The 15169-nt window shown below is 45.5% G+C and overlaps 1 protein-coding gene across 2 annotated transcripts in view; it reads right to left on the bottom strand.

The window, feature by feature from the left end:
* Positions 1-631: 631 nt before the first annotated feature.
* LOC106588740 (protein FAM83H) overlaps positions 632-15169 on the bottom strand; it is a 38712-nt gene continuing 24174 nt past the window's right edge. For both annotated transcript variants that reach the window (XM_014178061.2, XM_014178060.2), the window contains exons 4-13: positions 11117-11314; positions 7148-7312; positions 6554-6678; positions 6031-6426; positions 5507-5644; positions 5079-5327; positions 4261-4885; positions 3186-4158; positions 2500-3008; positions 632-1871 (exon numbers count right to left, since the gene is read on the bottom strand). In XM_014178061.2, coding sequence (XP_014033536.1) covers positions 1851-1871; positions 2500-3008; positions 3186-4158; positions 4261-4885; positions 5079-5327; positions 5507-5644; positions 6031-6426; positions 6554-6678; positions 7148-7312; positions 11117-11314 — 3399 coding nt within the window. In that variant the 3' untranslated portion in view covers positions 632-1850. The remainder of the gene's footprint in view (positions 1872-2499; positions 3009-3185; positions 4159-4260; positions 4886-5078; positions 5328-5506; positions 5645-6030; positions 6427-6553; positions 6679-7147; positions 7313-11116; positions 11315-15169) is intronic.

Raw genomic sequence — 15169 nt, 5'->3', positions numbered from 1 at the left:
AAAGATGTCTGACCTGACTTGACTGGATAGGTGCAGGTTTTGTGGTGGAAATATCACTCAGACCCTATCCAACTCACTACGTTTTCAAGGTACCTGCATCCACACAGGGCTGCAACAAAGCAGTCTCAATCTCAACTTGTCTTCTAAGGTACTGGTGATTTAATTAATAAATACAAAATTGTAAAAACCTGCAAGCCATATGCACAGTATCTAATTCTCTTACCCTGTTGGTCCATCTCTTTCCATCTCCTTTCCCAGCTAGCACATAACATTCTGAGAACAATATGTTTCTTAGAGCTTGGTGAGAGTGTGGTTGTCCTATGGTTATTTTGCATTCAACCTTCAAACAAAGTTCTGGGAATGGTGCAGGATACCTAGCTAGCACATAAGGTTCTGAGAACAATACGTTTCTTAGGTGGAATTTCAGTGCTTAAGCGTAACGTTTTCTGCAGGTTTCCTCATAGTTCTATTTAAAGTAATGTTTTCAGAACGTTCAGAGAAACGTTAATCTTCTGTGGGAATTTCAGTACCTCAGCATAAAGTTTTCTGCAGGTTTCCTCATTGTTATATTTAAAGTCATGTTCTAAGAACATTAAGAAAACTTTCCATAAAAACCACAAGAAAACATTAATAGCTTTCAAAGATCATTCCAAGAATGTTATTTAAAAACGTATACATTCAGCATCAACAAAAGTATTTTAATCCTCATGGCTACAGAACATAAGATCATAGGTTTGAATCTCATTGACGCCATACCACAATAAAAAATACATGTGCTTGCATGATTGAAACATGTTCTCAGAACGTTATTTAATTACCTTCAAATAATTCATAATTTCCGTTCTCAGAACATTAATAAAACCTCCCAAGAAAACCTTCAGGGAACCACAGTAAAACGTTCTCAGAACCTCCCTGCAACTTAAAAACCTTCAAGGAACCACAGTAAAACGTTCTCAGAACCTCCCTGCAACTTAAAAATGTTCTCAGAACAGGCAAAATGTTCACTTTCGTTCTCAGAATGTTTAGAAGACGTTCAGTTTTACCAGTCAGGAAACGTATGGCTTTGTTCCGAGAACCAATGGAAAACAAAAAACGGACATTCCCACAACTTCCAAGGAACCAAATGTGCTAGCTGGGTTAATCTGTATTTTTTCTCTCTCCCTCTATCATTTTCTCTCTCTTCCCATCTCTCTCCCTCTCTGCTGTCTTTAGTTTGGAGACTGGTTAATAATAGTTCTCTGGGTTTGACGAGACGTGGCGCTCCGTTGGCACAGTGTAAACCCAGACATACTTTCAGCATTACCAGTTTCCACACAAACACACCCAGACACACACACATACATACACACGACTGGCACTGGGAGTGTGCTGTTCTGTACAGGCATGTTTGATGGCTGGGCATGTGTACAGTTGCTTTCTTGCAGTAAAACATGCACACACAACACACACTTTCTCTCACACATACACGCTCTCTCACTCTAGGCGTGGATGAAGGGTTGTGGTGAATCGGTGAAAAGTTGTCCCATGAAGTCCATATAAGGCAAAAACCAACCAGACAACGCTTGCCTTATATGGGTACAGTTTCATCTCACGTTTCATAGTCAGTCTTTTAAAGGTTTAGTACAGTATTGTCTGATTATCCACGAAGACTGCAGTCTGAAGTCACAGGAGGTATCTGCTGTCCTTGTGTTCAGTGTGTTCTCCCTCTCTCTCTGGTCTTCTGATGATGTGTTTGGCACATATGTTGCTGAATGTGAACCATGTGTGTGTGCATGTTGGTGTGTGTTTGCACGTCCTCCACACACACATACACTCAGCTTCCAGTCAATAGGTTCCTCAGCCATCTTTAGTTATCCCAGGTTATTCCCCATCTGTTAACAGAACATCAGGAATGACAGTGAGTGGAATACGATCTGATTCTCTCTCGTACATCCCTTTCCCTCCCTCATGCTCCCCTCTCCTTCATCCTCCCTTCTCTCCTGTCATCCCTACCTCTCCACTCATCACCCCCTCCTCCCCCTTGGTATCAGCTTTCAGTGTGGAAGATCTCTTTAGGTACTAACGTGCTTCATTGTTCACATGGTTTTAATGGTAACTTCATATCCACAAAATTAAAACTCACTGAGTCAGTGCACTATGTAAAAATATCCTAAACATGTTTTGTTGCAAATCCTTATCAAAGTATCGGGAAACAAAATAAATAAAATGTTGTGTCACATCTTTAAATAGCAGCATCAAATATATATTTCACATTAAGGGCTATAATTCATCAAATGTAAATGTCTCTTCTATTTAGTCAAGGGTCTGCTAAATTTCATATATTATTATTGTTAATATATTATTTTATCTCCTGGACATAACCAGCAAAGGTGTGTATTTACTACTCTCTACACTCCCCCTATCCTCCTCCTCTCTCTCTCTCTCTAACTCCTCCTCTCTTTCCCCTCTCCTGTAGCCCTCCTCCTCCCTGCAGACCTCCTGTCTGCTACGGTAGAGTACCTCAAAGCGGCTGTAGACCTTCTTGTCCTTCCTCATGCTCTCGATCCTCTTCAGGAGGCTATCTCTCTCCTGAGGGTTGACCTGGGGCCTCTGGAAGCGGTTCTTTATGAGTGTCGGCTCCCTCTCCAGCCCTCCTTTCTCCCCCGCTACGTCTACGCCCTTCTCCCCTCCGACCTCCTCTCCTCCTCCTCGCTCCAGACGGTTCTTCTGGCTGTTGGCAGAGATCTGTTCCAGGATGACCTTGGTGTCGTCTCTCAGGTTGCTACTGAACAAAACTGAGCCACTGGAGCTCTGGTACCGAGACAGACCTGTCGTTTTGGACGCAGCTTTGTGATTGGCTGAGGAGGTGGCATAGTCTGTGGCTTTGGCGTCAGCGGTGGAGCTCAGGTGTTTAGCGGCGATCACAGGCTCCTCTGAGCTTTCCGGCACAGTTCTCATGGTCTTTTCGTCTCCGTTGGATGCCGATGTCGCACCACCAGAGCTCTTCTTGTCCTTGGGTCCCAGGAAACCTTTGAATGAATGAATGATTTAATGAATAATTGAACGAATTAATAAATTAAAACCTTTATTGCTCCGAAGGGAATTTGCTGTATACATCATGAGTACAGCAATTACATTTCTAAAATTAAAACCCAGTAAGCATGGATTTAACAATCTGTGACAGACACACAGACAGTACAATATACCTTTGAGTCTTTGGGTCTGCTTCTTGAGGAAGTCTAGGGGCTTGGTGTCGGCCTTTCCCTCCCCTCCCAGGGTGTTGAGGGAGGTGTTGGAGCCCAGGTACTTGTGGATCCCCTCCTTAGACTCGGTCTGTGACATACTGGACGAGCTTTTGGAGCGAGACTTCTTCAGCTCGCTTTTCTCCGCGTCTGTTGCGTCCGTTGTTAGCATTTCCTCATCGCAGGAGACGTGGCGTGGGTTGGAGCTCTTGAACGGCTTCAGAGTGTCCCTCTTGAAGATCTTCGGAGAAGGGAATGGCTTTAGAATCTTACCGGGCTCTTTCTCTTTCTTCTGTGACTCCGAGCTGCTGTCTTTTCTCTGGGCTGTGGTAGTAGAAGCGGCAGGCTCTGAGATTTTGAAACTTGAGGTGATGGACAGTTTACCTTTTAGCTCTGGTGTGGCTGCGACTTGTGGTTTCTTTGGGGCAGGCTCTGGAGCAGTCACGAAAAATGAGGGGACTTTGGGGACCGAGGTGGTGGTGGTCGTGCTGGAAGAAGGAGTGTCTGGAAGGTCTGGTTTCTTCTGAGGAGGTTCTTTTATCACAGCCTCTTTAGATGCGTTCCTCTTAGCAGCCAGCTCCATGAAGTACTGCAGTCTATTGGAAGGGTTGTTCATGTTCAATGCCTGGGGTTTGGGGGGATCTGCAGATGCTGGGGCGACTTTTGTGGTCTCCACCTCGGCCAGGGGGTTCTTAGGCACCTCTCTGCTGGCTAGGGTTACTTTGGGGGGCTCTTTCTTTGGCTCAGCCTCCTCTTTCAACCAAGCCTCTTTCTTTTCTTTCTCCTTCTCTTCTTTCTCCTTCTCTCTCTCGTTCTCCTCTGCCTTCTTCCTCCACTCAAAGGGTTCCCGGTTCAAGGAGCGTCTCTTCTCCAGGATCTGTTGGACGATGGAGGTGGTGCGGAGCGAGTCGGAATTCTCGTCCTCCTCGTTGGCCACCTGCATCAAATCAAATTAAACTTTATTCGTATGGCACATTTCAAAGCAAGGTTGCAATACAATGTAAAAACAATCTGAGATGATATGAAAGGTAATAAAGACCTTCATGCCCAGGCCTCCCATGTGGGTCTCCGTCTTGGAGGAGGAGAAGATGAGGGAGGAGCGCAGCCGGGAACTCCTCTGGAGCATCGGGTTGACCCGCATCCGGACCGTCTCGTGTTTGGAGATTGAGACCTCCCCCGGAGCCTCCCTCGACGACGGCATCTCCACGTCTGCCCCCACCTCCCTCCCCCCCACCACCCGCTCTTTCTCTCTCTCTCTCTCCCACTCTGTGGTCCATCGGTCAGCCCTGTCCTTCCCCATGCTCTCAGGCATGAAGGGCTTGCTGTAGTGCAGCGGCCGGATATCCGGTCTAGGCTTGGAGGGGACATTTGGAGGCTCTCTCGCCTCATGGGCGTACGATTTCCCATCAGACTCAGGGTCTTGGAAAGCATCAGGGCCCAGAGGTTGGGGCAGCCCCTCCTCTCCTGTGTCCCCATAGGCACTGAGGTAGGAGTTGATCCTCCAGCTGCGGAGGCCCTGTCTGACGTTGGGGTCCTGGTCGTGGTCTGCCTCCGCAGGGACGGGGAACACCTGCTTCTCTGGGGGGTGCGGATGGGTGGGGGACGACAGGCAGGCGTAGGGCTGGCCCACCGTCGGCCTCTTGTGGCCACTGCCACCTCCGTACCTAGACAAAGGAGAAGGTGTTACATTAGTATAGACACATTTTGAGTGTCGTGGTTGATACTTACACATTGTTTTACTGAAACATTGTGTGCGTATCACTAAAAGTTTAATTTAAGAACTCTAGTGGGAGCAGTCAACACTGAACAGACATTACTGAATATTCTCCAGTCCAGTGGACTCTCCATACCACGTACCTTCCCCCTGCTGGTGGTTGTCCCGGGTCATGTTTCAGGTCCTCAGAGGAGAAGTAGTCTCTGCCGTAGCCCTCTGGACCAGGAGGTTCCTCATGGGGGTAGCCTGAGTCAGAGTACTGGTCCAGTGCTGGTCTGTTCCTCAGCCTGTCGTAGTGTCCATGGCCTGAGCCAGGTTCTTCTAGCCCTGACCCCAGCCCTAACCCAGATCCCTCACCACCCTGGTAGTAGTGGCTGGACTGGCTCTGCTCCCTGGAATACAAACATGTTCATAAATTATCATCCTCATCAACATCATCAGAATAATGATCATAAAAACTAAAGATTATAACTAGGGCCAAGAGTTTTGCCTGACCTGATCACAATATTAAGTCGAGCTGACAAAGACAACATAAACTAACTAACTAACAAATGAACTAACTAACTAGTACCTGTGGTAGTGCTGCTCTGTCTCATCCAGGTTGTTCATGACTCTGTGCTTCATGTACTGTCTGGAAGAGGAGTAGCTCTCCTGGGTTCCCTCTGCGTAGCTGTGCCTCTTATAGTCAGTGGCGCTTATCTCCATCTGCCTGGGAACACAGGAAACAAAACCCTTTAATATGGTAACAGAGGACACATCAAAAATGTAATACACTAAGTTAACTGTTTATGGGTAAAGTTCCCCAAAAATCAGTTGAATACTCATGATTGACTTTGGTATTCTATTCCAAGTATACACTCTTAGGGAAAAAAAGGGTTCTTCGGCTGTCCCCATAGGAGAACCCTTTGAATAACCCCTTTGGGTTCCATGGAGAACCCTTTCCACAGTGATTGCTACATGGAACCAAAAAAGGTTCTACCTGGAACCAAAAAAGGGTTATCCTATGGGAACAGCCAAAGAACCCCTTTGGAACCCTTTTTTCTAAGAGTGTAGTGAATTATAGGGTTCTACATAAATATCCGTGCACCATCCCACCTGGAGACCATGGAGCGGCCCTGCTGCATCCTGAACTGCTGTGACACTGCAAACTTCCCAAGATTCAGTCCTCCTGGTTCCATGGTGTGTCGGAACATTTCATCTCTTCGGAACGCAGAGCGCTCGGAATCTCCTCCGAAAGGGTAGGCCGGAAGTTCGGGGGTGTGTCGTTGGAAACCCAGAGGGTTTCGCAGGGACTGGGTCCGCTTCAAGCCAAACTGGTTACCATAGTAACTGCTGCTGCTGTCAAAGGAGAAAGGCACTAGGGCGTGGTCAACAGTGAGGGGCTGTGATTGAGCAAACAGGATGCGGAACTCCTCGTCAAAGGTGGTGACCAGTTCTCCCAGGAAGAGGTGCGCGATGCAGCGATGCAGCTTCTCATAGGACCACATGAAACTACAGGAAACAGGATATGACACGTTAACTTCTGCGACTAAAGAAGTATCTGATATCTGTTATATCTGCTGTGTTTCTATGCTCAACTATAGTTGAGTGTTGAAATCTGTTATATTTCTATGTTCACCTGTAGTTTCCGCTGAGCACAGCCCTGCAGTCAGCCAATAGAAAGCGGTTTTTCACCTGTCCTTTAAATGACTTCCCTGTCCGACAGAAATAGGTCACTCCCGCCACCGTCCGCACACGCATCATCTGCAACACACACGCACACACAAAATAGTTATTCAGAGTCACAAGGGGTTAATAAATGATGTTATTCTTTAGTGAGTTCTAAGGGTAAATCAAACCAGTTTGTCCGCTCTGTTGAGATTTATGTAACCAAGCTCAGGTCTAGTCAGTTAGACATCATGTAATAGTACAGTATGTAAATAAATGACCTTACTGCTCTGAGACAGTGGCCTCCTGCCAGTCAACACAGAAACACTGGAATACTATCTGCAAGACTGTCGGCTCAAACCATGTGTTTTTCAAACTATTAATAACTACTGTTATTTCTTAGCCCTGTGCTGTTTGTGCTAGTGCTGGGATGGATCAAACGCCTGCACACCCAGTAGGTTTTCAGGAACAGGATTAACCTGAGTTATGGGGAAAACTGAGTTAAGGTGTGGAGAGTCACCCTGCCTAAAATAGTTCAATCTAGGCCAAAAACATAGAGACTCACGTGGACAAGGTCCAAGTTGACCTTACAGTTGATCACCATGGAGACGAAGTGATGGGCATTCTGTTCGTCCAATAGAATGTAGACGGGGACTTGACGCGCTGCAGCATCCAGCAAGTCAGAAAACAGATCCACGTCTGTAAACATGTCCATCACCACAGCGATGACCTAGCAACACCCAATGAGAGACGGGGAAATATCACATTAGCCAATTAGAAACTAGAAAATATTACTTCAGGTTTAGGATTATTTCGTTTAGTTGGACAAACACACACAGAATGAGAGGGAGGACAGTAACAGAGACATGGCCAGTCAGATTAACAGGTTTGTCAACCCTGTTGACATTTAGACACACACACACACACACACACACACACACACACACACACACACACACACACACACACACACACACACACACACACACACACACACACACACACACACACACACACACACACACACACACACACACACACAGAGAGAAAAGTAATTGTATTCATTAGGATGTTGAGCTGAGTGCAAGTCATTCATCTTCAGAGACAGGGTGTGGTGGATAAGCAGGGCAGAGCAGAGCGGGGGCAGACTGACTGGCAGAGTTTAAGACAACAGCATCCATAACTGACAAATAATCATTAACATGACTCTATCTGCAACACTGGATCCCTGTCTGAGGGATAGTGACTGAGTAAAAAAGATCATAATAGATATTCAACAGGATGGGAATGCTATCGCGTTATTGGTGTGTTGTTGGGTGGACTGGGGTGAGAAGGCCTGGGTCTGGGAATCTGTAACTGTCAGTTGAACTCCACTCCTCCCCTCACTGCTGGAACATACACTAACGGTCAAAAGTTTTAGAACACCTATTCATTCAAGGGTTTTTCTTTATTTTTACTATTTTCTACATTGTAGAATAGTGAAGACATAACACATATGAATCATGTAGTAAACAAAAAAGTGTTAAACAAATCAAAATATAATTGATATTTGATATTCTTCAATTAGCCACCCTTTGCCTTGATGACAGCTTTGCACACTCATGGCATTCTCTCAACCAGCTTCATGAGGTAGCCACCTGGAATGCATTTCAATTAACAGGTATAACTTCTTAAAAGTTGATTTGTGGAATTTCTTTACTTCTTATTGCGTTTGAGCCAATCAGTTGTGTTGTGACAAGATAGGGGGGTATACAGAAGATCGCCCTATTTGGTAAAAAAACAAGTCCATATTATGGCAAGAACAGCTCACATAAGCAAAGAGAAACGACAGTCCATCATTACCTTAAGACATGAAGGTCAGTCAATACGGAACATTTCAAGAACTTTGAAAGTTTCTTCAAGTGCAGTCGCAAAAACCATCAAGCGCTATGATGAAACTGGCTCTCATGAGGAATGGAAGACCCAGAGTTACCTCTGCTGCAGAGGATAAGTTCATTAGAGTTACCAGCCTCAGAAATTGCAGCCCAAATAAATGCTTCAGAGTTCAGACACAAGTAACAGACATCTCAACATCAACTGTTCAGAGGAGACTGTGTGAATCAGGCCTTCATGGTCAAATTGCTGCAAAGAAACCACTACTAAAGGACACCAATAATAAGAAGAGACTTGCTTGGGCCAAGAAACACAAGCAATGGACATTAGACTGGTAAAAATGTGTCCTTTGGTCTGGAGTCCAAATTTGAGATTTTTCGTTCCGACCGCCGTGTCTTTGTGAGACGCGGTGTGGGTAAACTCCACGTGTGGTTCCCACCGTTAAAGCATGGAGGAGGAGGTGTTATGGTGTGGAAGTGCTTTGCTGGTGACACGGTCTATGATTTATTTAGAATTCAAGGCATTCTTAACCAGCATGGCTACCACAGCATTCTGCAGCGATACGCTATCCCATCTGGTTGGAGCTTAATGGGACTATCATTTGTTTTTCAACAGGACAATGACCCAACACACCTCCAGGTTGTGTAAGTACTATTTTACCAAGAAGGAGATTGATGGAGTGCTGCATCAGATGACCTGGCCTCCACAATCCCCTGACCTCAACCAAATTGAGATGGTTTGGGATGAGTCGTACCGCAGAGTGAAGGAAAAGCAGCCAACAAGTGCTCAGCATGTGGGAACTCCTTCAAGACTGTTGGAAAAGCATTCCAGGTGAAGCTGGTTGAGAAAATGCCAAGAGTGTGCAAAGCTGTCATAAAGGGTGGCTATTTGTTTAACATTTTTTTGGTTACTTCATGATTCCTTATGTGTTATTTCATAGTTATGATGTCTTCACTATTATTCTACAATGTAGAAAATATTAAAAAATAAAGAAAAACCCTTTAATGAGTAGGTGTGTCCAAACCTTTGACTGGTACTGTATGTAAAATGTGTGTAAAATGTTTATGTAACAAAAAACCTTTGTCCTCCAAAGAAGATGCGAGTGGGTGGGTGTAAGTCGCTCTGGATAAGAGCGTCTACTAAAATGTGGGTATGCATCCAGGTGGGTGGGTGAGTGGATGGGTTGTTTTGTAGCCTATAGTGTGGTGATTGGCTGTCTGATGAGTGTGCATGTGTTTTGTAAACTTCCACACACACCTAGAGCTATAGGTAACCATAGTAACCAGTTACATTATAGCCCTGCCCACTGGATCAAAGGTTGGCTGTAGTTTACTCAGCAGCAGCACTGTGACTCACCTGCAGCCTGCTAGTCAAGACTGCTAGCCTATGGCTAATGAGTAGGTGTTCTAAAACTTTGGACCGGTAGTGTATATGGGCAAGACAAAAGGAGCTTATCATGGACTAAAAGAAACAGAGGGCCGAGCACGCCCACATTAACATCGACGGGGCTGAAGTGGAGCGAGTCGAGAGCTTTAAGTTCCTCGGTGTCGACATCACTAAGGACCTATCATCATGGTCCAAACACCCCAACACAGTCGTGAAGAGGGCACGACAACGCCTCTTCCCCTCAGGAGGCTGAAAAGATTTGGCATGGGCCCTCAAATCCTCATTGAGAGCAGCCTGACGAGCTACATCACCACTTGGTATGGCAACTGCTTGGCATCCGACAGAGGGGAGTGTGTACTGCCCAGTATATCACCGTGGCCAAACTCCCTGCCATCCAGGACCTCTATACCAGACTCCAGCAACCCAAGTCATAGACTCTTCTCTCTGCTACCAGAGCGCCAAATCTGGGACCAAAAGGCCCCTGAACAGCTTCTACCCCCAAGCCATAAGACTGATGAACAGTTCATCAAAATGGCTACGCAGACTATTTATATTGACCCCCTTTATTATTTATTTGTCTTATCTGAATTGTTTTGCACTTACTCTCTTGCACACACACACTACACTGACACTCTCATGCTCACACATATTGACGGCACACACTCCCACAGACACATTTTCACACTCTTCACATATGCTCCTGCTAATCTGTTAATTATCAATCCTGATAGTCACTTGTACCCACATGTACATAATGTATAACCTCAACTACCTCGTACCCCTGCACATTGACTTGGTACTCTTTTTTTTTTTTTTTTTCTTAACTAAAAAAAATGTAACCTTTATTTCACTAGGCAAGTCAGTTAAGAACAAATTCTTATTTACAATGGCCTAGGAACAGTGGGTTAACTGCCTTGTTCAGGGGCAGAGCGACAGATTTGTACCTTGTCAGCTCAGGGATTCAATCTAGCAACTGGCTCTAACCACTACGCTACGCACCTTGTATATAGCATCGTTATTGTTTTTATTGTGTTACTATTTCTTTTTTGATTCAGCAAATATTTTTCGTACTTTTTAACTCTGAATTGTTTGGAATAGGCTCGCCTTTCACAGCAATGTCTACACCTGTTGTATTTGGCGCATGTGACCAATACAATGTGATTTGACATACGGTACACCTCCCCTTTACACCACTTAGACCTGAACAGGTGTGTGTATGTGCCTCTGTAAGTGCTGTGTGTGAATGTACATCCCTTCTCCCCGCCCCTCCACTTACGTGCTGTGCGTTCTTGATGAGTCGTCTGGCTTGCTCCTTGATGCTTGGCATGTCGGGCTCGCTGGGGTTGACCAGGGTCGTGACCTCGGTGGGGCCGATAAAGCTGTGCGCCTGGAGGGGCCAGCCCAGGTCCAACCCCGGGGCCGCTGTGTCAGAGTGCATCGGCCAGTAGGTGTCAGACGAGCCATCGGCGTCTGCCTGGGGGAAACCGAGCAGGCTGTTAGTTAACTATATTTACACTATGACAACAGGAAAATATGAATATACACTACCGGTCAAAAGTTTTAGAATACCTACTCATCCAAGGGTTTTTCTTTATTTTTACTATTTTCTACATTGTAGAATAGTGAAGACATCAAAACTATGAAATAACACATACGGAACTCTGCAATTTCTGAGGCTGGTAACTAATGAACTTATCCTCTGCAGTAGAGGCACCTCTGGGTCTTCCATTCCTGTGGCGGTCCTCATGAGAACCAGTTTCATCATAACGCTTGATGGTGTTTACGACTGCACTTGAAGAAACTTTCAAACCTCTTGAAATGTTCCGTATTGACTGACCTTCATGTCTTAATGTAATGATGGACTGTCATTTTCTCTTTGCTTATTTGAGGTGTTCTTGACATAATATGGACTTGGTCTTTTACCAAATAGGGCTGTCTTCTGTATACCCCCCTACCTTGTCACAACACAACTGATTGGCTCAAACGCATTAAGAAGGAAATAAATTCCACAAATTAACTTTAAAGAAAGCACACCTGTTTATTTTTTTTATTTTTAACCTTTATTTAACTAGGCAAAGTCAGTTAAGATCAAATTCTTATTTACAATGACGGCCTAGCCCGGCCAAACCCTCCCCTAACCTGTGCGTCAACTTATTTTTAACCTATTTTGTGCATAATGTTGCTGCTACTGTCTCTTATGACCGAAAGTAACTTCTGGACATCAGAACTGGGATTACTCACCACGAACTGGAAGAAGCTTTTTCTTTAACGAGTCTGACGAGAAAGAGAGACTGCTCTCCCGGGAACAGGCCCAAATCCCCGTCATTTGCGTGAAGAAAAGACAGAGGAAAAGAGGATGCAGATCAGGCTGCCTTTTGAGAATCAGTAGCCAAGGGAGTAAACTCCCATTGCCATCAATTCTACTTGCTAACATGCAACATTGGAAATAAAATGGATGGCCTACGATTACGATTACCCTACCAATGGGACATTAAGAACTGTAATATCATATGTTCACCGAGTCGTGGCTGAACGACGACACGGATAATATAGAGCTGGAGGGATTTTCAATGCACCGGCAGAACAGAGAAGCTACGTCTGGTAAGATGAGTGGTGGGGATGTGTGTATTTTTGTCAATAACAGCTGGTGCGCAATGTATAATATTAAAGAAGTCTCAAGGTATTGCTTGCCTGAGGTAGAGTACCTTATGATAAGCTGTAGCCCACACTATCTACCAAGAGTTCTCATCTATATTATTCGTAGCTGTCTATTTACCACCACAGACCAATGCTGGCACTAAGAGCGCACTCAACCAACTCTATAAGGCCAAAAGAAAACATAAAAATTCTCACCCAGAAGCTCCTAGTGGCCGGGGACTATAATGCAGACAAACTTATATCAGTTTTACCACATTTTTACCAGTATGTCACATGTGCAAACAAAGGGAAGAAAAAAAACTCTAGACCACCTTTACTCCACAGACAGAGATGCATACAAAGCTCTCCCCCGCCCTCCATTTGGCAAATCCGACCCATAATTCTATCATCCGGATTCCTGCTTACAAGCAAAAACTAAAGCAGGAAGTACCAGTGACTCGCTCAATAGGGAAGTGGTCAGATGGTGCGGATGCTACACTACAGGACTGTTTTGCTAGCACAGACTGGAATATCTTCCAGGATTCATCCAATGGCATTGAGGAGTATACCACCTCAGTCATCGGCTTCATCAATGAGTGCATCGACGACATCGTCCCCACAGTGACCGTACGTACATATCAAATCAAAGTTTTTGTCACGTGCTCCGAATACAACAGGTGTAGACCTTACAGTGAAATGCCTTATGGCTTGGGGATAAAAGCTGTTGAGAAGCCTTTTCGTCCTAGACTTGGCGCTCCGGTACCGCTTGCCATGTGGTAGCTGAGAGAACAGTCTATGACTGGGGTGGCTGGGGTCTTTGACAATTTTTAGGGCCTTCCTCTGCTCTCGATGTTGCAGCTGTAGAACTTTTTGAGGATCTGAGGATCCATGCCAAATCTTTTCAGTCTCCTGAGGGGGAATAGGTTTTGTCGTGCCCTCTTCATGACTGTCTTGGTGTTTTTGGACTGTTCTAGTTTGTTGGTGATGTGGAAACCAAGGAATTTGAAGCTCTGAACCTGTTCCACAACAGCCCTGTCGATGAGAATGGGGGCGTGCTCGGTCCTCCTTTTCATGTAGTCCACAATCATCTCCTTTGTCTTGATTACGTTAAGGGATAGGTTGTTATTCTGGCACCACCCGGCCAGGTCTCTGACCTCCTCCCTATAGGCTGTCTCGTCATTGTGTCGTCAGCAAACTTAATGATGGTGTTGGAGTCGTGCCTGGCCATGCAGTCGTGGGTGAACATGGAGTACAGGAGGGGACTGAGCACGCACCCCTGAGGGGCTCCAGTGTTGAGGATCAGCGTAGCAGATGTGTTGCTACTTACCCTCACCACCTAGGGGCGGCCCGTCAGGAAATCCAGGATCCAGTTGCAGAGGGATGTCTTTAGTCCCAGGATCCTTAGCTTAGTGATGAGCTTTGAGGTCACTGTGGTGTTGAACGCTGAGCTCTAGTCAATGAATAGCATTCTCACATAGGTGTTCCTTTTGTCCAGGTGGGAAAGGGCAGTGTGGAGTGCAATAGAGATTGCATCATCTGTACATCTGTTTGAGCGGTATGCAAATTGGAGTGGGTCTAGGGTTTCTGGGATAATGGTGATAATGTGAGCCATTACCAGCCTTTCAAAGCACTTCATGGCTACGGACGACAATGGTGAGACAGCCTATAGGGAGGAGGTCAGAGAACTGGCAGTGTGGTGCCAGGACAACAACCTCTCCCTCAATGTAAGCAAGACAAAGGAGCTTATCGTGGTCTACAGGAAAAGGCGGGCCGAACAGGCCCCCATTAACATCAATGGGGCTGTAGTGGAGTGGGTCGAGAATTTCAAGTTCCTTGGTGTCCGCATCACCAACGATTTATCATGGTCCAAACACACCAAGACAGTCGTGAAGAAGGCACGACAAAACCTTTCCCCCTCAGGAGACTGAAAATATTTGGCACGGGTCCTCAGATCCTCAAAAAGTTATACAGCTGCACCATCGAGAGCATCCTGACCAGTTGCATCACCGCCTGGTATGGCAACTGCTCAGCATCTGACCGTAAGGCGCTACAGAGGGTAGTGCGTACGGCCCAGTACATCACTGGGGCCAAGCTTCCTGCAATCCAGGACCTATATAATATGCGGTGTCAGAGGAAAGCCCATAAAACTGTCAAAGACTCGAGTCACCCAAGTCATAGACTGTTTTCTCTGCTACCGCACGGCAAGCAGTACCAGAGCGCCAAGTCTAGGACCAAAAGGCTCCTTACCAGCTTCTACCCCCAAGCCATAAGACATGCTAAACAATTAATCGAACGGCCACCGGACTATTACATTGACCCCCCATTTGTTTTGTACACTGCTGCTACTTGCTGTTTATTATCTATGCATAGTCACATCACCCCTACCAACATGTACAAATTACCTCTAACCTGTACCCCCTCACACTGACTCGTTACCGGTACACCCTGTATATAGCCTCGTTATTGTTATGTTATTGTGTTACTTTTTATATTTTTTACTTTAGTTTATTTGGTAAATATTTTCTTAAATCTTCTTGAACGGCACTGTTGGTTAAGGGCTTGTAGGTAAGCATTTCACGGTAAGGTCTACACTTACTGTATTCGGCGCACGTGACAAATAACGTTTGATTTGATTTTATGTTTTTTGAATTGGATATATTTACCATATCATATGGAGACAGAAACATAAACC

This window comes from Salmo salar, chromosome ssa27, assembly GCF_905237065.1.
Source record: "Salmo salar chromosome ssa27, Ssal_v3.1, whole genome shotgun sequence".
Classification (NCBI taxonomy): domain Eukaryota; kingdom Metazoa; phylum Chordata; class Actinopteri; order Salmoniformes; family Salmonidae; genus Salmo; species Salmo salar.
This window is presented reverse-complemented; position numbering and strand designations above follow the sequence as displayed.